This window comes from Dipodomys spectabilis, unplaced genomic scaffold (genome assembly GCF_019054845.1).
Source record: "Dipodomys spectabilis isolate Male_0828 unplaced genomic scaffold, ASM1905484v1 ptg000477l, whole genome shotgun sequence".
In the NCBI taxonomy this organism is placed as follows: domain Eukaryota; kingdom Metazoa; phylum Chordata; class Mammalia; order Rodentia; family Heteromyidae; genus Dipodomys; species Dipodomys spectabilis.
In genome coordinates, this window is record NW_024871154.1 from 2,033,080 (window position 1) to 2,060,976 (window position 27,897).

Below are 27,897 nucleotides of genomic sequence, written 5' to 3' on the forward strand. Positions count from 1 at the left end.
GCTCCCGGCCGCGGCGGCCGCAGCAAGCCGCAGCAGCAGCGGCCCCAGGATGGTGAGCGCCGCTGCCCCCCAGCCCCGGCTCGTCGCCCCCGGCCCGCGCCCCCGCCCCGACCCCTGGGCCGGACGCCCCCCCAGGCCGCGCACACTCACCTAGGACCCGGGCCGGTATGCCGAGGTACGGGTCGCGGGGCCGGGCCGCCCGGGGTCAGGGGGTGGTGACTGTTGGATCGGGGTGTCCGGAGCTTTGTCCGCGGGCGCGGGACCGTGCTAGAGCCGGCGAGGGAGGGCGGGGGTGAGGGTCGCGGGGTTCAACTAGGCGGAGGTCGGAGGGCGAGACGGGCTGGAGAGACCCGAGCGGGTGCTGGGGAGCCCAGGGTCACTTCCCGCGGAGGGGGAGGGGGAGGGCGGGGGTCGCTGCCCGGCCGCCCGCGGGTCCCCGCTTCGCCGCCCCCTCTTAAGTGTCGGTCGAGGCGGTTCTGGGCAGTCCGCGGGGCTGTGCGTGTGTGTGTGTGTGCGCGCGTGTCTGTGTGTGGAGAGGGGTGTTGAGAGCCAGGATTTGCGGGTTCGGGTCTCGGGAGGTTCCTGGGGCCGGAGCCCCAGGGCCGGCCTGCAGGCCCCTCCCACTCCGTCAGGTCTTTGTCCAGCGGCCCCTGAGTGTGAGGGAGGGGTGGGGGCTGGGTTACAGGCCCGGAGATTCCCCAGCATCGCGACCGGGCAGTGACAGGAGACCACGTCGAGCTCGGCACCCCCAGCCTGCCTGGCCTTCCATTCCGATTCTCCTCCGGACGGGGAGAGCAGAGCCCCCATCCCAAGAGTTGGGGTGTTACTCGGAGCGGCGCTTCCCTGGGCCGGTAGCTGCAAGGGAGACCCCCTAAGCTCCCCGTTCACCAGAGAACCCCTTAAACTTCCCCACTCCCAGCGCCCTCGCCGGGTCTGCGCAGATTCCCTTGTAGGAGCCTGCTCTGGATAGATCTCCGCAGTCTCCCGCGGGGATTGTGCGCACAGTAGGTGCTCAGCACATGTGGGCCCCTGGGCTCCGGTGTCCCCGCGGGCGGAGGGCCTGCCGAGGGGTCTGCGCGGGGCCGGGAGGGCGAGCGGCCTGGAGCCTGTGCCCCGCGGCGGCCCGGAGCGCAGGGGTGGGTGGACGGGTGGGTGGGCTGTTAAAGGGACGGTCACTAAATCAGGATTAGGCTGTGAGTCTGTCAGGCTGCCGGCCCTGTCTCCATGGATACCTAATTTGGAGGAGAATAGAGGACGGAAGAATGTTTGTGTTGTGGTCCGCCTGCCTTCAGCCCCAATCCCAGGGAAGAATTGGGGACCTGGTTGTAGCCCCACTATGGGGCTTAGAGTCTTGGGGTTTCTGGGCTCCTGAGACCCAGGATCTTGGAATGGGCCGGTAGATGTTGCGGGTGAAAGACTCCGGCCTTGCAGAGGGAGTCCTGGACCTTTCTCCTGAGTCCAGTTCGTCCCCCCCCCAGCATCTTTTGGGAATTGGCCTCCTTCCTGAGCCACTCAGGCCCGAAGCAGATGCCATTCTCTGCTCTGTCTTAGCAGCACCCCCCCCCATGCCCACCCCCGTCTTTCTTCCTCTTAAGGCTGGACAGGCTGGACAGCTCAGCTCTGCAGATGTGCAGCGAACCGGGAGCTGGGTGCTGGTCCAGGGTAGCCAGAAGAGCTGCGGGGGGCAGGGGGCGGGGCAGGGCTTCCTGGGGTGGGCGAGGAAAGGGGCGGGGTTTGCCGGCTTGGCGGTGCTGAACGGGGTGACAGGCCTCATAAATCCCTCTTTCCCATACTTAACACCATTTCATTTATTTCCCACTAGAATCCATTGGTGCTAGAATCAGCCAGAAGTGACCCTCGTGCAATGTTGTAATATCTTCTGGGGAAAGCCCTCTTAGGCCAAAGGGAAATTAGCTGCGGGGAGGTGGGGGGGGGGGGAGTGTACGTGTGTGACAGAGAGAGAGAGGGGGGAGGGAGGAAGGGAGAGAGGGAGAGAGAGAGAGAGAAATTGCCCCTGGTGAGCCCTAGATTGCTCTCAAGCTTCAGGGGGCTCCACTGTCTCTCCAGAAGAAGGAGCTAAGAGACACAGGGGTGATTAGTTTGGTCTCTAATACCCTGCCTTGATTCTCAATTCTCTGACTGACTGTGCGGTGGCCTGGGTCAACAGAGTGCCTGCTTGGACAGTTCCTGTCCACAGCTGGAGGGAAGCAGGGGAGAGGGACCCAGATTGCAGTATGGTCTTCCAGAGTCCTCTCCTGCCTCCTTTCTGGTCATCCATGGCCACACATTTTATGGATCAAGAGTCCCCTCCCCTTCTCTGCCTGGGCCAGCTTTATTGCTGATATCTCAGGCCCTCCACGCAATTTCACGCCTCTCTGCCTTTGCTCCTGCTGTTCCCTCAGCCAAATGCCTTTCCCATTGTCCCTGTCTTGCACAACCTCCTCATTCTTCAGGGCCCAGCTCAGATGCCACATATCCCCAGCGTTGCTTCCCCTCGGCTCTTGTCACTTGCCCCTCCCTCCACAGTCCTCCAGCTCTGCACCTGTGCTTCCCTTCTGCCTTTGTGGCAGAATCTAAACTAGGTTTTGCCTCTGGGAGCCCCAAACTGGACATATACTTGCCCCCTGCTCCGTGGGGCTTGGCATTTTGTGGGTGCCCTACAAATACATGTTGTCTGAGAGAAGGCCTTCAGCCTTGTGCTTTCAGACAAGTAGCTCTGCTCTTCTGAGTGGTGGAGACCTCCGAGTGGGTCTGCTCCTCCTCTTCCTTCTCCTCTACCTCCTCCTTCATGATCTCCCCCCCCCCCAAGTCTAGGGAGGACTTTGCCCCTTCTCTTTCCTACAGACCAGCATTCTTTCCCTGCCATTATCATCCTGTTAAACAGAGAGGCCAGTCAGAATCCATATGGATCACATTAACAATTGCTTATTATCTGGGCCAAGACACCCCCCTCCCACTCCCCACTACCAGCGCCTACTGTGGCAGTTGCTGGGCTCAGGAGCTCCCCTCTCCTCCCTTCACCATTGGTCAGCCCAAGAGGGCAGGGAAGAGAGGCTGTTTTCTCTGACCCTCCCTGAGTCTTCTAGCAGAACTGTGCCTCTTCTTAACTTTGGCAGCTAATGACTATCCTGTTTAACGAAGCAAGAGCCTGACTCAGTGGGATTCCAGGGCTGTGTCCCGAAGAGGGGAACACAAGGTTGGGTGCACCAACCTTGTAGTCTGTTGACTGAGAGAAAACCTTCCCTACCAGTGGACTGACAAACCATCTGGTGTACTGATGGCTTCCCCTTGAGTTGGCCCTGTTCTCTTCTGGGGGCTGTATGGTAATGAGAAGGACCTTGTCTGTACAAGGTTACGTGGCTTTGGATCCCAAGGCTTTCCCTGCTGCAAAGGAAGCAAGAAATAGGACTGGAGTGTAACTCAATTGTGGAACACAGAAGGAGGCCATGGGTTCAATCTCAATCATGGGTGGGGGCAAGGAGTGCAAGCCAATAGTTCTAGGGATGAAAGGGGCCTCTGGGGTAACCCATTTTGGGGTCATCGGGTTAGGGTAGCACTGGTAGAGGCAAGCACAAGGTCATGGGTTTCATCAGCGTGCATAGAGAAAGAAAAAAAGAAAAGTCCTGGATCCATTTATGTTTGCTACTGCATAGATTTGGATTCAGGGCCTTGAGCATAGTTGACTTTCCTTCTCATGACTGGTGCTCAGCCACTTGAGCTGTATTTCCAGCCTGATTTTCTTTTCTTTTCTTTTTTTTTTTTTTTTGGGTCCAGTCGTGGGGCCTGAACTCTGGGCCTGGGTGCTGTCCCTCAGCTCTTTAGCTCAAGGCTAGCACTCTACCACTTGAGCCACAGTGCCACTTCCGGCTTTTTTCTTATGTGGTGCTGAGGAATTGAACCCAGGGCCTCGAGCATGCAAGGCAAGTGCTCTACCACTGAGCCACCTTCCCAGCCCTTTCTTTTCTTCTTTTTTTTTTTCTTTTCTTATCTTTTCCCTTCTTTTCTTTTCTCTCCCATAAACCCTCTCATCATAGTGCTTGAACTCAGGACTTGACTTGGACACTGTCCCTGAGTTCTTTTGCTCAAGGCTAGTGCTCTATCACTTTGAGCCACAGCTGGAACTTATGGTTTTGTTGTTAATTGGAGATAAGAGTCTCAAGGACTTTCCTGCCCACACTGGCTTTGAACTGTGATCCTCAGCTTTCAGCCTCCTGAGTAGCTAGGATTATAGGCGTGAGCTACCAGCGCCTGACAATTTTTTTTTTTTTTTAAATTTACAGAGCCCTCAGAAACTTAAGGAAGTTAATTGTGTTAATCAATACCAGACCTTGCATTCTCCTAACTTAGAAAGTTCTTGGACTCTGAAGCCCATAGGTACTCTGGTCCCAGAAACTCAGTTTAGCTTCCTCTGAGGTGCTAAAGTCAGAGCTGCCCAGATCACTTGGCCTCTGCTCAGTGCTCATTCCATGGACTTAGTGGCAGGAGCCTCATGCCAGAGGTAGGAGATTGGGTCGCTTGTTTGGCCAACCTTCAAATGGAAAGTTTGTACTTCCTGGGTTGGGGTTGGGATGCCATCCCATCTCTAACTGTGTGGTTTGGAGTGAGGCTGTGCAGGAACTTTTTATTCTCCAGGAGCAAAAACGAGTGGCAAGGGGCTGGGAAGGTGGATCCTTGGTAGAGTGCTTGCCTTGCATGCATGAGGCCTTGGCTTCGATTCCTCAGCACTACATTAGCAGAAAAAACAGGAAGTGGTGCTGTGGCTCAAGTGGTAGAGTTAGCCTTGAGCTGAAGAGCTGAGGGACAGTGCCCAGGCCCAGAGTTCAAGTCCCACAACCGACAAAAAACAAAAACAAACAAAACAGGTGGCAAGAAAACTTTTTGAAGTATTTTCATAAAGATCTTGGCAGCACAATTAATGCTTATATGGTTCTTAAAAACTCCCATCATCTCAAGGAAGAAGACTAAGAAAGGCACCCTAAGAATAAGCATCATAGTGAGGATTCACAGAGACTGGTAGTGGGGAATCTGAGTTCTGGTTTTGAATGACTAGTTTTGTAGGGACTGGGAAGAAACACAGGTCAAAATATTCAGGATTATCCAGGTTCTGGTAGCTCATACCTGTAATCCTTGCTATTCAGGAGGCTGATATCTGAGGATCGAGGTTCAAAGCCAGCCCAGGCAGGAAAGTCTGTAAGACTCTTATCTCCAATTAACCACCAGAAAACCAGAAGTGGCTCTGTGGCTCAAAGTGGGAGAGTGTTAGACTTGAGTGGAAAAAGCTCAGGGACAGCGCCCAGGCCCTGAGTTTAAGCCCCATGACTGACCTCCCCTTCCTCCTCCCTCCCTCCCCCCCCCAAAAAAAAATTCAGGGCTCTGATTGTTGCAGTGACATTTCTCTGATTCGTGACGTCAAGGAAAGGGCTCAGCTAAATACCTATCATCTTTTTTGGTATTGGGTTGTGGAAAATCAGACTTGTTTTAGAATTCACCTTGAGGCCTCGGGGTGGTGGGGAGTTCTCAGGAAGTGGGAGAATTGAGTTCATATCCCCAATCCCATTTTGGGATGACCAGTCTTGGTCCCCACTCTAGGGACAAAGTCTTGAGCTGCATTGACTGTGCCTGTGACAAATCAGGTGTAATCCTCAACAAATAACTCTGTAGAACCACCTCCCAGGATAGTGTTAGTCCCCACTCATTCATGGATAACCTATTTAATTTACATAACAGATAGGAGAAAGAGAAGAGCATATGTGTGAAGGTCCTGCCCATGAAGGACAACGCCATCTTTGAAGCCATCTTCGAGGCCTGCTCCAAAATAGAGTCAGGGTAGAGAGCAGGGCTCAAGAGATGGTCAAGAGGAGGGCTGGTTAGCTTGGGTGCCTGCAGGATTCTAGGAGGTAGAAGCATGCTCCCTCTGTCCCATGTCAGTGCCCAGACAGACTTAGACCTTCCTGTTCCAGTTCAATGCTGAGATTAATGAAGGATACAACAAAGAATCTATATTTCACTTTCAGCCCACCTATGCTGTGCACCTACCTCCCAACCCTCATATTGCACAGGTCCCTGTCTCTACCTTTGCCAGGTTCCAGAGGTTGGGATTCCTGGCTTCCTGACATTCCCCCATTCCCATTGGACATCTATGTATCAGGCTCTGAGGCTCTTGAGACCCTGAGTTCAAATTTCAGTATGATGATGATGATGATGATGATGAAGAATTGGATAAATGACTATTTGAATAAAATATCTAGGGCTTGACAGCCACAATTCATACTAGGTGCCTGTGGCAAAGTAGTATCAAACTGGAGACATTCACTTCCTGCCTAGGTGGAAATCTGAAGCTTTTTTTCTTTTTCTTTCCTTACTTTTTCCTTTCTTCCTTCCCACCCCCTCTCCCTTCCTCCCCCCTCCCCCACCTGGTACTGGGGTTTGAATTCAGGGTCTTGGCTTGCTAAGCTGGCACTCTATCACTTGAGTCACACTTCCAGCCTTGCTGTTTACTAGTTATTTTGGAGATAGAGTCTAGGGAACTTTTCTGCCCAGGATGGCCTAAAACCACAATCCTCCAATCCACAGCCTCCTGAGCAGCTAGGATTACAGGCATGAGCCACTGGTGCCTGTTCTCCTATTTTTTTAAATTTGGTACTATTTTCAAGAAACTTAGAAGATGTTGGGGACCACCAAAGAAGGAGAGGAACAGGCTTTACCTTCAGTACCCCTGTATTCCTTGAATAGAAGCCACTAAGGGGATTTGAGCTGGGCAGACACCCTCAGAACTGTGGAATGTATATATACAAGACAGGTTGGAGTGTAGAAACTATGAGGGGGAGGGCCCAGATTTGCCTCCGTGGAGGCGTTGGGTTGTTATTGTGTGTGAGGAGAGGCTATGTCAGTTGGAATTAGCAGGAAACTGGGACAAGGGACACTGCTTGGGGCCAGTCCACCTGCGCCTCACTGCCCTGTTTGACCCCTGGATGCTGAAGAGTCTGAGGGAGGTGTCTGTTCCTTCCAGATCCGTGGGGAAAGAAAAGACCGCTTTAAGCTGTACCTTCTTCCCTCGTGTTAATGTTGATCTATCTTCACCTAGCTGGCCTGTGTTGGGACATCTGGGCTCACTGGGGACTCTGATCTGCCAGTAGAAATTTCTTTTCCACCTAGCTCCTCACAGATAATGTTTCCTTAGTGGTCAGATGTCTTGGTCCATTTCCTGCTGCTGTCATATGCTGCAGACTGGGTCATTCATAAGCAAGTTTATCTGGCCAGAGGTTAGTGAGGGAAGTTGGCGAGGACCCTCATCCTGGACAAATGTAGAAACTCACAGAGAGGAAGGCCAGACTCACCTTCTGGCCAGAGCTGACTTCAGGGTCAATGGCCCATTTTTGCTATAATGTCATTTGTTCATTCATTCATTCATTTTCTTTATGTCATGCTGGGGTGGAACCTTGGGCCTTGCACATTTAGTATTAATGCTTTTCTCTTCTATGCCTATCCTTGGGTTTGAACTTCGGGCTTGAGCACTAGCCCTAAGCTTTTTTGCTCAAGGCTAGAGCTTTACCACTTGAGCTACATCTCTACATCTCCTTTTTTTTTTTTTTCCTGATTAATTGGAGATAAGAGTTTCATGAATTCCTTCCTGGGCTGGCTTCCAACCTTGATCCTCAGATCTCAGCCTCCTGAGTAGTTAGGATTACAGGTACGAATCACCAGAACTCTGTTGATGATCTGTTTTCTTAACTGCCAAGTAAGAATGACAGAGAAACATCTGGAATCAGCCATCCCGGATGGGTGGTCCTCACCTGGTGACTTAGACAAGTGACCTGTGCCTTGGTTTACTCATCTGTCACATGGGAACGCTGGCCTGCTCTTGGGAGGGTTGAATGACTGGTTGAGTTCCCACCCAGATCAGGTCGACAGGGGAGTGGCTGTGGCTGTTTAGTCTTGCCTGGCCCCCTCCCCCTATTTTTCCTGCTCTCTTGGTCCCTGTGGCTCTGCAGGTGTGGGGGTTATCCCCTTGAGGACAGCCCTACCCACTCACACCTAGGTGGACCGGCCAGGCTGCATAGCTGAGTGACTCAGCTTAGCACCCCAGGGCTGGGGAGGGGTGGGCTGCCTAGGCCTGTTTCCTCACCTTTTGGTCCAGCCCCCTGCATTGGGGCGTGTCTCACATACCCCACCATAAAGGAGTGTATTTGGGGCCAGAAAAAATAGGATCACTTAGACTTTAAACTTAAGCCTTTTGGAGACCACATTGTCACCCACATTGACTTGAGGCCTCCTGGACTTGAGGCCTCTTTGGGCTCTGGGGCTGACACCTGTGTCTCATGACAGCTGAGGATTTCCTGGATGCAACTGTTACTCCAATGTTTCTCATTCTTCCTGGACACCCGGGTTATTTTATATATTGATCAAATGTTTTTAAGAACAGCCCACAGGTTTCCCACTTGTAAAAGTAGCCTAAGGCTCAGCTCTGGCTCAATCTCCCAAGTCCTAATAAGGTGACAGGTCCTGCCCCAGATGGCAGTGGTGTCCAACTGGGCAGAAGAAGAGGTGACAGTCTAGGTGCGTGTGTTTGCACCCCACCTCAGCTCTGTGAGTCCCCCAATAGCCTGGCACAGGCCCGTGCTGCGGGTTTCTGATGAGGGTGAGCCTGGGAGCTGGAGGCAAGCTGACTCCAGGCAGAGACAGCAAGCACAGGGTTCAATAGTGAGTCTTTGACCGCAATGGAAAAACACATCATTTTTTTTTAAAGGTAAAATAGTAATTAAAAAAAATAGCTAGAGGCTAAGAGTGTGGCTCCATGATAGAGTTTGTGTTTAGCACGTGTCAAGCCTAGGACTCAATTCTGAGCAACCTCAACCCTGCCGCCCTACATAATTACAGTTGTCTCTGTCCACTGGACGCTGGTTGCAGGACCTCTGTGGATACTAGCATCCAAAGATGTCCCTTACATGAAACAGTACTGAGACTGCATCGGTACAGATGAAACACTTTTACAAATGCTTTTCTTAAATATCTTTGATTTATGCATTGGCAGTTCCAGAGGACTATCTGCACTGTAACAAATTAATGGTTCTCATAAAATACGTTTTCAGCAGCCTAGTTTATGGGCCCTGGTCTTTCTGGCTTTTTTTCTTTTCTTTTTTTTTTTTATCAAGGAAGATTCTGAGGGAGGGTAAGGACTAGTGAAGGACAGCAGCAAAGGATGCTGGGCCAGAAACTGCCCACTTGCTCACTTGTGCAGAGTGGTTCCCAGGCAGGGTTGGCTGAGCAGGGGCAGGATCTCAGAGCCCAGTTTCACAAGTGCTATCAACCCTCAATGAGGTATTTAAGTGGCAAAACAGAAGTAACTGGGAGCAGAGTGCTGGTGGCTCACACCTGTAATCCTAGCTACTCAGGAGGCTGAGATCTGAGGACTGCAGTTCAAAGCAAGCCTGGCTAGGAAAGTCTGTGAGACTCTTTATCTCCAATAAACCACTCAGAAAACCGGAAGTGGAGTTGTGGCTCAAGTTGTGGTTAGCCAGAATAGCTCAAGGACAGCACCTAGACCCTTGAATTCAAGTCCCAAGACCGACCAGGGGAAAGAAAAAGGAAGTAACTTGCTCCCGGCCCCAAAGAGGAAGTCAACAGTGGCTTCAGATTCAAAATGACATAGGAGCGTGGGAGTGTCTCCACTGCGGAACATGGAGAGAAGGTGTTCTGGATTGATGGAGCAAAAGCCTGGCCATGTGAGAACACAGGAGGTCAGAGAGTACATTGATGTGGCTAAGAAGTGGGAACAGCAAAATCTGAGGCTGAGGTGGGAGGGAGAGATAGCTCTGGGGCCATGCTAAGAGGTTCCTGCCCTCTGTGGGTGGTGGGAAGTGGCTTTGGTGTTTTGGAAAGATGGATTTCTCTAGCAGCCAGGCAGGAGAAGGGATAGGAGGGCAGAGAGCAGAGGTGGTGAGTTCAGAGGTGGGACTGGCTGTGGGGTGAGATATGTGGTATCACTCCAGGGCAAATGTCAGTGGAACTTCAATGATCCCCTGGCATGGGCAGCTATGAGAGGTGGAGATATATGGAATCCAGAGTCCTAGCCTAGGTGGGCAGATAGACACTAGATGGAGAAGGCAGAGAGGTTTCCTGGGGTATGTTGGGTCTGAGGTCTCAGTGGACCTCAGGGGACCTTACAAATTCTCATCTGAATTCCTAGGTGTCTCATTAAGATTCCAAAGGAGCTGAGCCCTGGTGGCTCACACTTGTAATCTTAGCTACTTAGGAGGCTGAGATCTGAGTGACGGGGGCCGTGGGGCTGCTTCTTCTATTAATGGAGGAGAAAGTGAGGATTGATGTCTCAGAATACAGGTGTCAAGAGTCTGGCTGGGACAGCCTGGGAAAGCTGTACTTTGGAACTCAGACTGCATCTTCAGCAATGATCAGCAGGTCAGAGAACTTACCCCTGTGGGATAGCCATCTTCTGGGTCCAGGAGGCAGATTATAAACTGTATTTGTCTCTGTGGAGACTATTTTTGGCCAGAGGGAGAACCTGTAGCTTTCCTGGGCTGGCTGAAGTACTGTGGTAGCTTCTGAGGAGCCCAGTTAGTGCCTGCTCCATCCCAAGTCTCTCATTGGTGCCCTCAGCTGACTGACATTGGGGACTGCTGCCCTCCAGACACTTGTCCTTTATTTTAACAATCAGAACTCATACCTTACAACAAATGGGTCTGAGAGGGAAGAAGGGCCGCTGCTTCCACATGGCGGCAAGCTTGCTAGAGAGGCTGCTGGGCTTCGGGGTTGGCCTTCAGACACCTGCCTTCACTCAGTCCATAGCGGGGGCCAGCTGTCCTGGGGGTGAAAACAGCCAGGGGGGAAGGGAAGGCACTGTGAATGGACTCATGCTGTAGTCCCTCTTCCCACGATGGAGAGCAGGCCCCCAGTCCTGTGGGAAGCAGAGTGAGGGTTGATACCGAGTCCCTTTCTGACTTGCCTCCAACTAGCTGCAACTAGAGCTTGAAGGCAGTGAGAAGAGCAGTGTGGCAGGGTGCACTCACTTTTTCCGGCCTCAGTAAACATGGGAAGGTTCCTTTGGGCCTATCTCCTGCAGCTGTGAGGCACTATGCAAATCAGCTGTCAGTCCTTCCAGAAGTGCTTGGCTGATCACCTGGAACTTCCCACAGCTACTCTTTGGCTCAAGAGAGAAAGCGCGCTAACCAGAATAGTATTCTCTTGCTCAGAACTTAGGCAGGAGGCAAATTTGTGGGTGATAGCTAGGTTGATACATCTTCCTCGGCTGCCACAGGGAGAGGGCCTGGGTTAGAAGACCTGTGGCTTGCTTGCTTGCCTCCATGGCGCCACGAGGCAGTCTGGGAGGACAGAGGAAGTGCATCCCTGGGCTGAAACAACGGGAAGGGTCCTGGGAGAGCAGGGCTGGGCTGTTAGGAAGAAGGGGGCAGGGAGAAGAGGAGGGCTTCTGAGCTGGAAAAGTGATTAGCAGCTTTGATGAGGTTGAAGTCAGGCGAGGTAGCCCCAGGGTGCAAAAGAGGGGGCAGTGGGGGAAAGAGCTGTGCTTCACAGAGGGTGGACAAAGGTGGCTGCGAGGCACCCACCCCTCCCCCTGCCCAGAGCAGCCTGATCACAGGAGGCACAGGCAGAGCTCTGACCCCGGGAGGGCGGGGGAGTAAGACTGGGTCTTGTGTAAAATGTTGGGAGTCCATCCTCCAGCACTAGGCACCCCAGGATCTTCAAGAGTGGGGGAGAAGCTGGGTGCCTGTGGCTCATGCCTATAATCCTAGCTGCTCAGGAGGCTGAAGATCTGAGGATCACAGTTCCAAGCCAGTCTAGGCATGAAAGTCCATAAGACTCTTATCTCCAATTTACCACCAAAAAGCCAAAGTGGAACTGTGGCTCAAGTGGTAGAGCACCAGTCTTGAGTAAAAAACCTAATGAACAGCACCCACTTCCTGAATTCAAGCCCCAGGACTAGCACCAAAAACAAAAAACAAAAACAAAAAAAGGGGGGAGTGAGGAAGATCAACCCCCCCCCATCCTGGGGTAGTAGGTAGGCTTTTTGATCAGTGAGTGTGCAAATTGGGATTTTATGGATTGCTATTCACTGCTAGAGCTGGGGCCCCCAAATTCCTCCGTGCCCCAGAATGCATAATCTGGTCCTGAGCTTCCCCCTGGGAGGTGGAGGGAAGGCCAGGTCCCCACAGGCCCCCACCCTTCCTGCTGTGGGCTTCCCAAAGCCCTAGGCTTTGTCAGTGGCAGGTTGAGCGGTTCAAATGTGCTAATACATTCCCTGGGGGCACCAGACAGTGGGACTTATCCTGCAGGGCTGTGATTGGCCAGAGTGACCATGGGAAGGAGTTTGTGGTAGCAGCTGTATGTGTGTGTGTGTGTGTGTGTGTGTGTGTTTTCACACACACTGCATGCCTGCTTGGGAGATTGCATAGTATCATCCTGCTCAGACCACCGGACAGAGACAAAGCATCTTCATCCAGCCTGGAATGAAGATCAAGCCAAGAACAAGCCATGTCCCTACTATCAAGCTGGTTAGGGAGCCCACCCATCTATCTTTCCATCGCGATCTCCTGGAGCTTAATGAATGTATGTATACATGTATGTATGTATGGATGGATGGATGGATGGAAGGGTGACTGCATATTTAACTGGGGTAGTGTCTGCTTGAATTGCTCCATACCTACAAATCCTTAAATTTCCTCCTCTGATTCCTCAGTACCCCCCTCCCTCACTGAGAGTCATTTTAGCCAAGGCCTGGCCAGACATCAACACTGGACATGAAGGACTGTCCAGGCCTCAGGGGACACAGCTGGGAACCCCCCCCCCCCCCAGGTTACTATTGCAGAATGCTTTTACTGTGGTCACATTTCTTCTTCCCCGCTGGTCCCCATCTGTCCTTGGGATTGGATGAGGATGAGGATGGGGGGCAGGGTGGGGGAGGGGTGTGGAGCAGCTGAAGGGGGAGGGAAGCACAGCCCAGAGGGCCAGATGACAAACTGCCCTGTCCTACCTTGTCTAGGGCGCTTCAGCCTGCCTCTCCTCTCCCCAGTCAGGCCTGAGGGGCTGGGTTGGGGGAGGGGCTGGCCCCAATGAGGCCAGGCCCACATCTTAGGAACGCTGGAGCCCTGTGTGACTGGGGAGCCTGAGGAAGAGTCTATCCTGAGGAAGGCCACCTGAAGCCTAAGGAGGGCTCTGCTATACTTCCAGAAGAAACTCAGGCTGGAGTAGGTTGGGAACTAAGAAGCACCATGCCGCAGAGCTCAGCTCTGGGAGTTAGGATCATGATATAGAACTTTCCATGTTCATATGACAGCCAGTATGTGGCTATTGAGCACTTGGAATGCTGCAGTTAACAAACTTTGTGTGTGTGTGTGTGTGTGTGTGTGTGTGTGTGTGTGTGTGTGTGTGTGTGTACCGGGGGCTTGAACTCAGGGCCTCACACTGTCTCAAGGCTGGTGCTCTACCACTTGAGGCACAGCTCCACTTCCAGCTTTTTGGTGGTTACTTGGAGATTAAGTCATGGATGTTCCTGCCTGAGTTGGCTTCAAACTGCAATCCTCAGATCTTAATTTCCTGTGGAGCTGGGATTATAGTTACCAGTGCCAGGCTTTAATTTTACCAAGTCTTCATGAATTTAAATATAAAAAGTCACACCTAGCTAATGGCTGCCACTTGGACAGTCAGGATCAGAGGATGGCTTCAGAAGTGTATGCAATACCCTGGGGTCCAAATACCATCCCTGTCCCTCTCTAGTTGTGTGGCCCTGGCCCTTCGTCCAGCCATACTGTGCTCTGACTCCAGGCTGTCCCAAAGGAAATATGGATCCTTTGTGGCCTGGGATTACCTGTGCCTGTACAGGGGGCTGAGCTGTCCATGGAAAGTCCTGGGCCACTAGTAGACACTCTAATGGGAAAGGAGTGAATGAGGGCCTTTAGACTTAGAGGCATTGCAGGAGCTTCCTTGGGATATCAGTATAGAAGACTTCTTGGAAGAGTGGGTGGGTGGGGTTTTGTCTGGAGCTCAGCACCCAGGGGATGGACAAGTGGCTGTGCCTGGAGACCAGACCCTCTATTACTTCTTCCATAAAACCAGGAAAGTGATGGTTATCTGGCAGGGATGAAACTGAATGCTGACTATGGAAGTTTTTGCAAACACTAGAAGGCTGGGAGGAAGAAGGGGCTTACCCCTCAAGAGTGCCAGCCCCTGGCCTGGCCTCTCAAGACCACAACAGATGGTCACAGCTTGGCTGTGGCCCTGACCGAGGACACAAGGCAGGGATTTCTGTGCTGCCCCTCCCCCGCCTCACGCCTTGTGCGTGCGTGCACACACAGTCCAGATTGGCCAGCTTTGCTCAGGCTGACCTCCTGCTGCTTGGCATTTGACATATGAGGAGGCCAGGACTCCCCCCCCCCTCACCTACGCCCACCCCAGAGAGGAGCCGGGCTGGCGGGGAGGCCTTATACCTCCAGGAAGCTGGGTCCCAAGGGCCCTGATCTCTTTACCATGTGTCCATGGCCTTTGATGGGAATTCCATTGCCTTTTTTTGTCTTTTCTCAGAGGCCTAAGGGAGGGGGTATAAAAAGGGGACAAGAAAGGGAAAGGAGGGTGGGTGGGGTCCTGGGATGGGTGCGCTAGTCAGGCTCCAGTCGGGTTAAGGCTGTGCAGTTTCTCTGGTGTTCTCAGAGACAAGCCCCCCCGACAGGCCCCATCTTCCTCTCCTTTTTTTTTTTTTGGTCAATCATGGGGCTTGAACTCTAGGCCTGGGCACTTTCCCTGCGCTCTTCAGCTCAAGGAGAGCACTCTACCGCTTAAGCCACAACACCACTTCCGGTTTTCTAGTGGTTTATTGGAGATAAGAGTCTCATGAAGTTTCCTGCCCAGGCTGGCTTTGAGCTGCGATCCTCAGATCTCAGCCTCCTGAGTAGCTAGGATTACAGGCGCGAGCCACCAGCGCCTGGCTTCCTCTCCCATTCTTGAGGTAACTCCCTGGCTTCCTCTCATGTCTTATATGGGCTTGAATTGAGTCACCCAGATGTTTTCTTTATTTCAATATAGAGACAGTTTCAAGTCTCTTTGACTATATCCATCCATCCATTTTAGTCTGTTAAGAACTTACTGTGTAAAACAGGTGCTAGTGGCTCACACCTGTAATCCTAGCTACTCAGGAGGCTGAGTTCTGAGGATTGTAGTCTGAAGCTCAGGCAGAACATTCTGTGACTCGTATCTCCAATTAACTAGTGAAAAGTTGGAAGTAGAGGCTTGATTCAAGTGGTAGAGTGCCAGCTGTAAGCCAAAAAGTTGAGTAAGAGCTTGAGGTCTTGAGTTCAAGCCTCAGTATCACCAAAGGTAAAAAAGGAAAAGCAAAGCAAAGCAAAAAAAAAAAAAAAAAAGATCTTGCTGAGTGCCAGTGGCTCGAGTCTGTCATCCTAGCTACTCAAGAAGCTGAGATCTGAGGATCAAGGTTTGAAGCTAGCCTGGGCAGGAAGATCTATGAAACTCTTATCTCCAATTAAGCACCAAAAAAGCTCCACTTCCAGCAGAGTGCTAGCCTTGAGCAAAAGCAGCTCAGGGACCATACCCAGGACCTGAGTTCAAGCCCCAGGATTGGCACCAAAAGAGAAGGAGGAGGAGGAGGAGGAGGAGGAGGAGGAGGAGGAGGAGGAGGAGGAGGAGGAGGAGGAGGAGGAGGAGGAGGTGACAACAACAACATTATTCTGTGCCAGGCACTGCCCTAACTGAGATGTAGCAATGAAAACAAACCTCCTGTTCTCTGAAACTGTCGAATGGGTGTACACACAGGAAGTTGACAGTCTGGTCAGGCAAGACATATGCCACAGAGGACCTCAGGTTGAGGGGACTGTCTCTCAGGCGAGGTGACAGTTGAGCAAAGGCCTGAAGTAAGGGTGCCATGGGAATGCTCCAGGCATAGAGAACACGGGAGCAAGGTCTCTGGGATGAGAGGGAATACCAGAGCCTAGCACGGCCGAAGGGGATGGAGAAACCCTTAAGAGCGATGGCAGGTGAGGTTGAGGGCGGATGGGAAGAGGCTCACTGGGACCTGGTCAGTCAGGTCCTTGAGGACTTTGGCTTTTGTCTGAGTACCGTGGGAGCCACTAAGCTTACGGGGGTTGGGGGGGGGAATGGCACGATGAAGGGTCCCCCTTGGCTACTGTGTTGAGAATAAAGGAGAAGACAGTGTTGGAGCTGGGAGGCGAGAGATAACATCCTTTGAGGTGGTGACAAGTGATTTCATTTGGCCACATTTTGGAGCCAGTCCGGTGGGATTTGTGGGGCTGATGTGAGAAAGAGAAATGGAAGGTGATGACCCCCCCAGGTTTCTGTCTGAGGAACCATTTCCTATCATGGAGAGACAAAGGAGAGGAAGGGTAGGGAAGCCAGAAGTTTGCTGTGTATTTCTGGACATGTTCAGTTGTGCTAGTAAATAAAACCTTGTCGTGGAGGTGTCACAAAGGACGCCTGTGGACAGAGCTGTAGATCCTGGCTAGGAAATGGCTGTGGTCAAAGCTGTGGCCTGGATGCCCTTATCCAAAGAGGTGTGTGGAGAGGGAAGGAAGGCAACAAGCTGGAGCCCAGGCCTTAGCGAGATGGGGCAGAGGATGTGGAGGGCAGCGGAAGAAGCTGGGGAGGCCATGTTTCCAGAAAGGAGTGGTTGACTGGGATGAGGTGAAGGGCACAGGTGGGTGGAATTCTGGGTGTGAACACCTCGTTCAAGGGAGTCAGGGAAAATGGGAGAGGAGGGATCAGAAATTGTGATAAGCAACTACTAAGCTTTCTTGGTAGGGGAATGAGGTAAACACTAGAGAATGGAATTAGAGTGAGATCAAGAGATTGTTTCAGGCTCTTTCTTACGTGATCACCCCCCACCCCCACCCCCACCCAGGAGTCATAACAACGTACTGTATTATAGTTGTTGAGAGCCCAGTTTAGTTGAGAGGGGGAGGAAATTGGCTCTGTGAGACAGGGGAGAACCAGAGATATTTTTTTTTGTCTGTCATGGGGCTTGAATTCTGGGCTTGGGCCCTCTCCCTCAGCTCTTCAGCCCAAGGCTAGCACTCTACCACTTGAGCCACAGTGCCACTTCTGGTTTTCTGTTAATTGGAGATAAGAGTCTCACAGACTTTCCTGCCTGGGCTAGCTTTGAACCACCATCCGCAGATCTCAGCCTCCTGAGTAGCTAGGATTATAGGCGTGAGCCATCAGCACCCGGCTAGAGGAATGTTTTTGAGTATTGAAAGAGAAAGGGGTGAGGTGGTGGGCATGCAGCCTCCGGCTCCCTCTCCTTGTGCCCCTTCCTCATCTCCTCTGCAGCTGCGCAAAGGAGATGGTCCCAGCCTGGAGAGAAGGTGGCCTCCGGTCAGATCTCCCCTCAGAGGTCTGTTCCTGGTCATACAGGCCTTGTTGCCACTTGTGCAGGTGAACAATGCTGTTCCATAGGGAAGAGACCCTCTTTCCAGGACTGGCCGTGTCTCCTCTGTGGAACTGGAACTCAATTTTATCTTCTGCAAATGCCCACCTTAGTGAGGTGTGAATGAGAGACCTGGCATGGGAGTGAGTGTCTTCTTTTCTTCTCGGAGCTGCCAGCAGGAGGGACTCAGGCACACACACATCCATGCTGTCCAGACTCATTTCAGGAGCTGCTGCTCCCTGTAGCCCCAAACAGCTGCAATTGTTAGCATTTTCTCTTTGTCTCTCTCTCTCTCTCTCCTTATTCTTCCCTCCCTCCTTCTTTCCCTCCCTCTTTGTTCTTGTTCTGAGGCTTGAACTCAGGGCCTCAACCTTCTTGCTTGGCTTTATAACTCAAGTTTGGGTTAACTGGAGATAAGAGTCTTGTGAATTTTGCTGCCTAGGCTGGACTCAAACGATGATTATCTGATCTCAACCTCCAGAGCAGCTAGAATTACTGGCATGAACCACCAGCACCCAGCTTCTTTTTCTTCCTTTCTTTTTTCTATTATAGACCTTAAAAAATAACATTTGTAAACTATATTCCTGTGATTCTTCATTAGCACAAAAAACTAACAGTTGTCTGTATTATAAAAGAAATTGTGATTTCCATCTTAAAACTTTACATTTTATTTTTGGTGGTATTGGGGTTTGAACTCTGGGTCTCATGCTTGCTAGGCTGGTGCTCTACTACTTGAGCCATGCTTCTAGCCTTGATTTTTTCCTGGTTAATTGGATATGGAGTCTCAGAAACTTTTCAGTCTAGGCTGGTTTCAAACTGTGAGCCTCTGAATCTCAGACTCCTGAGTTGCTAGGATTACATATGTGAGTTGCCAGCCCCCAGCTCTAAACTTTATTTATTTACTTTTTTGCCGGTCATGGGGCCTGAACTCTGGGCCTGGGCGCTGTCCCTCAGCTCTTCAGCTCAAGGCTAGTGCTCTACCACTGGAGCCACAGCGCCTTTTCCGTTTTTTTCTGCTTATGTGGTGCTGAGGAATTGAACCCAGGGCCTCATGTATGCGAGGCAAGCACTCTACCACTGAGCCGCCTTCCCAGCCCCTCTAAACTTTATTTTTAAATTCATAACTAAGAATTGTTTATACTTATATTGGGTATATGCTTTGATATGTGTACATGTATGGTTAAGACTGGTCAGCGCGAATGTTGCCTCATCTATTCATTTGGCAATATTCAAGTTTAGGAACTATTGGCACCATAATGTGCAATAAATCTTTTGAACTTATTTCTCCTAATTCACGTTTTGTATCCTCTTGTTTATTTATTTATTTAGTTAGTTAGTTTGTGGTAGTACTGTGGTTTACAAGTGCTCTCTCACCCTTTGAGCCACTAGCTCAGCCCTAGCCCTTTTCACTTGTATTATTTTCAAATATGGTCTTTCATTTATGCCCTGGTCAGTACCTGGATCCAGATGTTCCCTGAGTAACTAGAATGATAGATGTGTACCAAGCTCAGCTTTTCATTGGTTGAGATAGAATCTTGGGAACGTTTTGCTCTGGTTTACCTTAAATGGAGATCTCCCATACCTCTCTCTCCCAGGTAAGATTACACTGTACCCAGCAAATTCTGTATTCTTTTGTTAGTATCTCCCCACTCCCTTACCCTCCCATATACTCTTCCTTTCCCCTTTTGCTTTCAGTCCTCCCTTTCAGATGGACCATGTCCACCTTATCTTCTGTTAGCTGGTCATTTGGTGGGCATGAGTCAGTGTGGTGTGATCCTGCCGCTAACAGCAGGCTCATGGGGCTGGCATCCCAGGAGGCTGGGAGATAGTGCACCTGCAGAGAGTAGGTTGCAGCTACCACTCTCTGGTATTCTTTTTATGGTTTGTTTCTCTCTCTTAAAACATATTGTTATTGCCAGGCACTGGTAGTTCACGCCTGTAATCCTAGCTACTCAGGAGGCTGAGATCTGACGATTGCGGTTCAAAGCCAGCCTGGAAAGGAAAGTCCGTGAGACTCTTTATCTCCAATAAACCACCAGAAAACCAGAAGTAGTGCAGTGGCTCAAGTGGTAGAGCGCTAGATTTGAGCTTTAGAGCTGAGGGACAGCATTCAGCCCCACATTCAAGCCGTATAACTCACAAAAAACCATCTATGTATATATTTATTATAAAGATGATATACAGAGACGTTATAGCTACATGAGTCAGGTAAAGAATACATTTCTTTTTGGACAATGTCACTCCTTCCTTCTCTCCCCTCTCTGGCATTCTTTGCTCCTTCCTAGACACAGTGGGCAGTCTTGCCCACACTAGGGCCTGGCCCAGGCCCAGAGCATCCTCAGGCAAGATCTTGTGGGTTATATTGTGTCAAGGGCTGTTCTCTGGCCTAGTAGTAGGAGAGAAGGTTCCCCTGTGGTGTGTACAAGGGCTGTGGCAGGTGACCAGTCTTCCAGAGTCTCCTGGTCACTGTTTTCTTTTATAGTAGGTGGGGGTTGGCATGAGGAGCGGGGTTCAGAGGAGGGGCACAGGTCTGATCAAGCTCTGCCAGGGGCTGCAGACCCCCTAGGGCACCAGTTGTAAGCTGTAGACAAAAAGCCTGGGACAAAAGGCCTGTGGGAGCCTTGGTGAATAGATTAATGAGATCTCCGTGCAGAGGCTCCACAATGGGATTCTCCACTCCAGCCCCTTTGTCCCAGGCTGAGATAATGGAACCAGAGGAGGCTTGCCCAGAAGGGGGCATCCGCCCCTGCTCCACACAGGCGTGGAGCTGCCTTGTCCAGCTGCCCCTCCTCTACCCTACCCCCTCGCTGCCTTTTGGCTCAGTCTTTTGCCTCCCCCCGTGGGTAACAGAGCCCACAATTAGAATTTCTGTAAGATCTGAAAGGGATCTTGGGATTGGAGGGACATACTGACACTGTAGTTGGGATCCCATTCCCTGTGTTAAAAAAAAAAAAATCTATCTGTCCATCCATCCATCCATTTATAATCTATCAATCATTTATCTATATTGCTAGTCCTGGTGCTTGAACTCAGGGGCTGGGTGTTGTTCGTGAGCCTTTTTGCTCAAGGCTAGAGCTCTATCACTTGAGCCATAGCTCCACTTCTGGCCTTTTTGGCTTCCAACCACAATCCTCAGATCAGCTAGGATTGCAGGTGTGAGCCACCAAGCACCTAGCTTATGATGTTTTTTTTAGGAAACCCTTTAGGGGTTTCGTGAAGAGCAGTTTGAAGTCTGTTACCCTGGGAAATCAGCTGTCTCCAATTGAGGGAGGAAGGAGGTAGAGCTTAAGGAGGCTGGGTGTGTTGTCCATTCCCACAGTGACAGCCTAGTGTGGGTTTCAGAATGCCAGGGAGGGGTGGAGGGACACAGCATCACGACCTGTGCTGGGCCTGATGCACCTGGGGAGGGAGGGGGGTGAGTGTGGACTCAAGGAGCAGCAAGATGGAGATTGTGGTAGGAGATGAGTTCAGGAGGTTTGTGGTCAATTGTGAAGGCCGAATCATTTCACAGCAAGGGGAAAGACTTCCTAAAACTGGGAGGAGGGATTTTTAGAAATTATTTTACTCTTACATCTGGTAATACTTTCTGTATCAATTGCCTATAAGTTTGAAAGACTGTATTCTGTGGGTAGAGCCAGTCAGGGCTACCCAAACCAGCCAGCTGTGCAAATGAAGGTGTTGTCTCTATTCCGTCTCAACTCCCCCTAGAGAAGGCTGTGAAGCTCTAAGAAGGAACTGTCTGTCTAGCCCAGAAACATGTCCACAGGGAAAAGGATAGCTCTCTTTGGGCTGTTTTTCTAGGAGAGGATGTAAATTTTCCTGCCAGGTTGGAAGGGTATGTATGTTTATAGCCTGGAGTAAAGGAGTTGAGGATATGCAGTAAGACCTCAGGCTCTCCCTTCTGGTTTCAGGAACAAAGGGCTAGAGCTGACAGGCCAACTGGCAAGTGTCTAGAGTCTGGATTTTGACTCCTGACTCAGCAATGGAACAACGTTGTGACCATGAAAGGGTGTTAGTCTCTCTGTACCTCCATCTCATCTGTAGAATAGGAATAATAATACTGATCTAGGTGTAGCACAGAATAGGGAGCTGAGGAAAAGGCCAAAGGGCTGTGTGTGTCTATGTGTGTGTCTATGTGTATACTTGGGCTTGAACTCGGGGCCTGGCAACTGCCCTTAGCTTTTTTGATCAACATTGGTGCTCTACCACATGAGGCACAGCTCCCACTTCCGGCTTTTTGGTGGTTAATTTTAGTCTCACAGACTTTCTTATCTGGGTTAGCTTCAAACCCTGATCTTCAGATCTCAGCTTCCTAGAGTAGCTCTTATGATTACAGGTGTGAGCCGCCAGTGCTGGCTGAGGCTGCTCTTTGTTATCATGATGGTAGGGAACCTCCCAGCCATGGGTTGTGTGTGTGTGTGTGTGTGTGTGTGTGTGTGTGTGTGTGTGTGTGTGTGTGTGTGTGTGTGACTTGCTCAGCATCACTGAGCAAGGTTGGGTTTAGTTTGTATTTGTACCTTCTGCTGGACCATCTTTTTGAACTTAAAAAAAAAAATCCATATAGTCACTTTGCCTGACATACATTAAGCCCCTTGACAGATGGAGAAATTGAAATTCTGTGAGCCCAGGATCATAGTGTCTGGGCCTGGATTCAAACCAGGCCCCCACTTTTCCTAGAGTCCTAGGTCTTTCCTTACTTCCAGTTTAGTTGACCAAGGAGAAGTACAGTGTGGTCTGTGAGCTGAACTATGGAGGAGGTTCCTCCTTGGAGATCCTTCCCGCAGGAGGTGGAGCTTGAGGGGGGGGGGGCAGCACTCTTCATCCAGGCTGTCAGAAAAGACCTGAGAGTGCTCTACTGTGTGGACACAGGAACACACCAGGCAGCCTCCCACAAGGATGCACAGGAAGGCCACTTTTGAAATGGGAAGAATTGCACTTGCTCTGGGAGGAGCCACTATTTGGCAGGGAGGAGTGATAATTGATTAGACTAGGTCCTGGCCTGGGCCAGATGGAGTCAAGGGCTGAGTAGGTAAACCACAGGCCTTCTGTTCTACTTGGTGACTGTAGATGTAGATAAATAAAGGCTTCATTGTTTATTCCCCTAGCTAAAATGAAAACATGATCTAGAGTGAAGCATGTAAGACACAGAGCGATAGTATGGCTGGTGTCATAAGATTCCCTTCCTCAGATGGGGCCGTGTGCTGGAGAAATGAAGGAGTGAGTCTGAGGCTAGAAGGATGGAGGGTTTACTAGACCTGGAAGAGTGAGAAATCAAATAGACCAAACAGGCTAGAGTGGAATATTTAGATCACAGGATCTGCACCTTTCACAGGGGCTGAAAATACAATTAGAAAGTCAGAACAGACACAGCAGTGAGGAGCAGCAGCAGCAGTGGGTCTGGCAGGGCAGGGGAGAGAAGGCAGGGTGTGTGGACAGGTCCAGAGCCAGGGTCTGTTTTCATTGTGTCTTCTGAAAGAGGGCTGCTGTCTTCCCCAGCTTGGTTAGTGTAATATATGCAAGGTAAACGCTATCATCCAGGTTGAATCTATTTTCTCCATATTTACAGAGGAGCCAAGGTCCAGATAATAGTAAACAAAAAAGCAAACAACCCCAAATCCAACCCAACCCAGGTTTGGGTTGGATGTAAGATATATTCCTTGTGTTGGTCTAACTGACATTACTTAGCATGACCCTGCAGCCATGTCTCGTGTAACTTCTGACAGCCTTTGATACCAGGTAACCCCTCTGATCTTTAGCAACTTCCCTCTCAGCAAAAGCCAGTGAGGACTGGGAAGCTTCACCAGCTGTTGTGTCTTTGGTGGCTGTCACCTCTCTTATAGTAGGGAAGCAAAATGGCCTGGCTTGCCTTTCTTTTGGGGCATTGAGACCTATGGTTCACACTTGCTCTTTGGGTGGTGGGGATGACAGTGTTTGTTTCTTTCTTTATGCCAGTCATGGGGCTTGAACTCAGGGCCTGGGAACTGTTCCTGTTCTTCTTTTGCTCAAGGCTAGGACTCTATCACTTGAGCCACAGCACCACTTCTGGCTTTTTCTGTTTATGTGATACTGAGGAATTGAACCAGGATTTCATGCATGCTAGACAAGCACTCTACTATTAAACCATCTTCCCAGCACAGAGTTGTTTTATTTTCAAACACTGTCTTATGTCATTGTTTTCAGGTTATAGCCACAGGAAATAGTGAGAATTAATAGAAGTGCGCCTGCTGACAACCAGTTACCTGAAAGTAGGGCCAGCTGCAGAACCTGAAACTTGATTCCTTTCAGCCTCTTCTCCTATCCTGCTGCTTTTCACATATACTCACCTCCAAGGCTCTGAGATACAGAGTTGCTTGATGCTGTCTATAGGCTGGGTGTGGCCTGGGAGCTTAGCACTAGCAGTCCTACTCCTAAGGAGCAGGATTCACACCATACACAGGGTAGATCTGTAGATAATAATTTTCCAGAGGGTGGCAGTAAAGAGCTCCAAGGAAGGGACTGGAGCATGTGACCTATCATAGCCCTGGCTTAAAAAAATTTTTTTTGGAAGGGTTATGTTACCTAGGCTAGTCTTGGGCTCAGCCTTCTGAATACTGGAACTACAGATATGAACTATGATGCTCAGGTAGCTCTGACTTTCTAATTGTATTTTCAGCCCCTGTGAAAGGTGCGGATCCTGTGATCTAAATATTCCACTCTAGCCTGTTTGGTCTACTTGATTTCTCACTCTTCCAGGTCTAGTAAAGACGCCATCCCCTTGAGGAGGCCTTTTCAGTGAGATGTGGCATGCTGACCCATATCACTCATTTTTCACCTTAACCCCATGCCTAGACAAAGCACTTACGATTTGTTCAACAGAAATTTGCTTAAGAGAAGGCTGGTTGTTGCCTGTAATCCTAGCTACTCTGGAAGCTGAGATCTGAGGACCATGTTTTCAAGTCAGCCTGGGCAGAAAAGGGTCTTGTCCTCAATTAAGTAATTAGAAGCCAGAAGTGGTGCTGTGGTCAAGTGATAGAGTGCCAGCCCTGGGCAATAAAGCTAAGGGACAGAGCCCAGGCCCTGAATTCAAGCCCCCCAGTATTGGTGCATGCATACACATAAATTTACTAAAGAATGATTGGGAGTATAGCCTGAGTCCTTGCCTAACATGCAAGAGGCACAGCACTGTAAAACAAAAACTCATATACAAAACCAAAACCAAAAAACCCACCAAAATCTGAAGACAGTAGCTCATCAGAAGCTCAGGTCTGAGAAATACTGATCAGAAAACTGTCTTTGGGAATGCTATGGCTCACTTAGTCTCAGCAATCTTATCCCAAGCCCAGGCTGGCTCACTGGACTGTACTGTAAGGCCCTGTACTCCTTTCACCAGTGTATGGATGGTTACTAAAAGACAGTAAACAGCCTTGGGACTTGTCTGCAGTGTTTATGATACAGATGTCAGGCGAGACATTATTACATCTCACAAAAAAGTTTATGACCTCTGTGCCAGGAACATTTTTGCTAATTTCAAGTAGTGGCGTTTTATATATTGCGTGTGCGGCCAATAATATCTCCATCTTTATTTGGTGACTGAGAAGCTCAGGGACAAATCTGTACCCTACTCTATTTTCAGTGCTGGGGATGGAACCCAGGGCCTTGAGCATGTTGCTTAGGTAATCACTATACTACTACACTGCTGGTCCTGAGATCCACTTTCTATGAAGACTTTTCCTCGTCTCCAGAGTGTGTCTGTCCACTCCAAACAATGCTTTTACTTTGTGGAAAAGACATAATTTTGGGGATGAGGCAGATACAGGAGAACCTGTCAGGGCCCGCAGCCATTCCATGTAATGTAGTCTAGAGTACAATGGCTCTGACTTTCTCAGGCCATAAGAAACCAAGTGGCAAGGAAATGAGTGCTGCTTGGGTCAGCATGTGTGGATTCTCAGGTGGATGAGGTGCTGCCACACTGGCAGGCATCTCTGATCTGGGGGAGGAGATGAAGTTAGATGCGGGGCAGGCTGAGAGCAAAGCATTGAGGGATGTCCAATTCCAGGCCGGTAGGCTAGGAGCCCTTGTAGGCCTTACGCTGCAAGGCCAAGTGCATGGCACTGGGTGGCAAGTGTCTACTATCCACTGAGCTTCCAGGGCGTCTGACCCTTCCCGCTGCTGGATCCTCCATTCCTTAGGCATGCACGAGAACCCTGTGTCCTACAGGGCAGGGCTGAAGTGGTCAGGACAAAAAAAAAAAAAAAAAATCCTAACCTACAGGGTGCAATTGGCATCAACCAGGGTGTTGGCTCAGATAACGAATCCTGGGATCGGAAGTATTGGGTGACTGCAGGAAGGATGTCAGCGAGTGGGAAGGGTGTGTGGTGGGCACTGTCCTGAGCCACGGCCTAAGTGATGGAGGGCAGGACCTCGTCATCCACGTCTCTCCTCTTGTCCACAGCTCTGTTGAAGATGCACTGGACACCTGAGCACGCCCAGCCCCTCAACCAGTGGCCAGAGCAGCACCTGGACGTCTCCTCCACCACCCCGTCGCCTGCCCACAAATTGGAGTTGCCCCCGGGGGGTCGCCAGCGCTGCCACTATGCTTGGGCCCACGACGACATCTCGGCGCTCACCGCCTCCAATCTCCTCAAGCGCTACGCGGAGAAGTACTCGGGGGTCCTGGACTCGCCCTACGAGCGCCCCTCCTTGGGCGGCTACGGCGACGCCGCCTTCCTCAATGGCGCTAAGGGGGACCCCGAGCCCTGGCCAGGGCCGGAGCCGCCCTACCCCTTGGCCTCACTGCACGAGGGCCTCCCTGGAGCCAAGCCCGGCGCCGGGGGAGGCTCTGCGGGGCTCGGGGGCTCCCCGATTGTAGCCGGGAACCTGTCCGACACCCTCTACGCCGGCAATGCGTGCGGGGGTCCGTCGGCGGCGCCCGAGTACACGGCGGGCTACGGCGGGGGCTACCTGGCGCCAGGCTACTGCACGCAGACGGGCGCCGCGCTGGCCCCGCCGCCGCCACCGCCGCCGCCGCCGCCGCCGCCGGGGTACGGGGCCCCCGCCCCGCTCTACAACTACACCGCGGGGGGCTACGGGGCGCAGCCCGGCTACGGCGCGCTCCCGCCGCCCCCGGCCGCGCCCCCGGGCCCCTACCTGCCGTCCGGCCTGGCGGCGCCCACGCCCCTGCCCGCGCCCGCGCCGCCCCGGCCCGCCCCGTACGGCTTCCCCTCGGCCGCCGACCCCGGCGCGTCGCTGAAGCGCAAGGCGACCGACGAGGGCTCCGAGGACCGCTACCGCAAGTACGCGTACGAGCCCCCCAAGGCCCCCGCGGCCGACGGCGCCCCCTACCCCGCCGCGGACAACAACGGCGAGTGTCGGGGCAACGGCTTCCGCGCCAAGCCGCCGGGAGCCGCGGACGAGGCGTCGGCCAAGTTCCGCGGCAGCGTCCCGCTCAAGGTGCTGGGCTCCCCGGCCTACGGCCCGCCGCTTGAACCCTTCGAGAAGTTCCCGGAGCGGGTCCCGGCGCCGACTCCCCGAGGGGGCTTCGCGATGCCGTCGGGGGAGCCCCCCAAAGGCGTGGACCCGGGCGCGCTGGAGCTAGTGACCAGCAAGATGGTGGAGGGCGGGCCCCCCGTGCAGTGGGCAGACGTGGCCGGCCAGGGCGCGCTCAAGGCGGCGCTGGAGGAGGAGCTGGTGTGGCCCCTGCTGCGGCCTCCCGCCTACCCGGGCAGCCCGCGCCCGCCGAGGACCGTGCTGTTCTTCGGGCCGCGCGGCGCCGGGAAAGCTCTGCTGGGCCGCTGCCTGGCCACGCAGCTGGGAGCCACGCTACTGCGCGTGCGCGGCGCGAGCCTAGCCGCGCCGGGCGCCGCCGAGGGCGCGCGCCTCCTCCAAGCCGCCTTCGCGGCCGCGCGCTGCCGCCCGCCCGCCGTGCTGCTCATCAGCGAGCTGGAAGCGCTGCTCCCGGCCCGGGACGACGCGGCGGCCGGGGCCTCGCTGCAGACGCCGCTCCTGGCTTGCCTGGACAGCGGCTGCGGTGCGCGGGCCGACGGCGTGCTGGTGGTGGGAACCACGTCTCGGCCCGCAGCGCTGGACGAAGCCACCCGCCGGCGCTTTGCGCTGCGCTTCTACGTGGCGCTGCCCGACGGCGCCGCGCGCGGGCAGATCCTGCAGCGGGCCCTGGCCCAGCAGGGCTGCGCGCTGGGCGAGCGGGAGCTCGCCGCCCTCGTGCAGGGCACCCAGGGCTTCTCGGGGGGCGAGCTGGGGCAGCTGTGCCAGCAGGCCGCGGCCGGGGCGGGCCTCCCGGGGCTGCAGCGCCCCCTTGCCTACAAGGACTTGGAGGCAGCGCTGGCCAAGGTGGGCCCGAGGGCCACTCCCAAGGAGCTAGACTCGTTCGTGGAGTGGGACAAGATGTACGGCTCCGGACACTGATGGCGCGGGGAGGCCGAGGCAGACCCCCCCCCCCCTGTACTGCCTTCTCACCGCGTCCGCTTGGAGGATGGGGTCCG

At 52.3% G+C, this 27,897-nt stretch overlaps 1 protein-coding gene across 3 annotated transcripts; it reads left to right on the plus strand.

Annotated features, from left to right (window-relative positions):
• Window positions 1–105: 105 nt before the first annotated feature.
• On the plus strand, window positions 106–27,862 carry Fignl2 (fidgetin like 2). 3 transcript variants are annotated; one of them, XM_042668780.1, is made up of 2 exons: window positions 106–175; window positions 25,851–27,862. In XM_042668780.1, the coding sequence occupies exon 2, from the start codon at window positions 25,862–25,864 to the stop codon at window positions 27,818–27,820; it is 1,959 nt and encodes a 652-aa protein (XP_042524714.1). In that variant the 5' UTR covers window positions 106–175; window positions 25,851–25,861; the 3' UTR covers window positions 27,821–27,862. The 3 variants fall into 3 exon arrangements, with proteins under 3 accessions (XP_042524714.1, XP_042524715.1, XP_042524716.1); XM_042668781.1 differs by lacking the exon at window positions 106–175 and adding an exon at window positions 9,659–9,737; XM_042668782.1 differs by lacking the exon at window positions 106–175 and adding an exon at window positions 10,331–10,416.
• Window positions 27,863–27,897: the final 35 nt, after the last annotated feature.

Bases quoted from the DNA above. Each gene is read 5' to 3' on its own strand.
- Fignl2 (XM_042668780.1), top strand. From the start codon at position 25,862: ATGCACTGGACACCTGAGCACGCCCAGCCCCTCAACCAGTGGCCAGAG.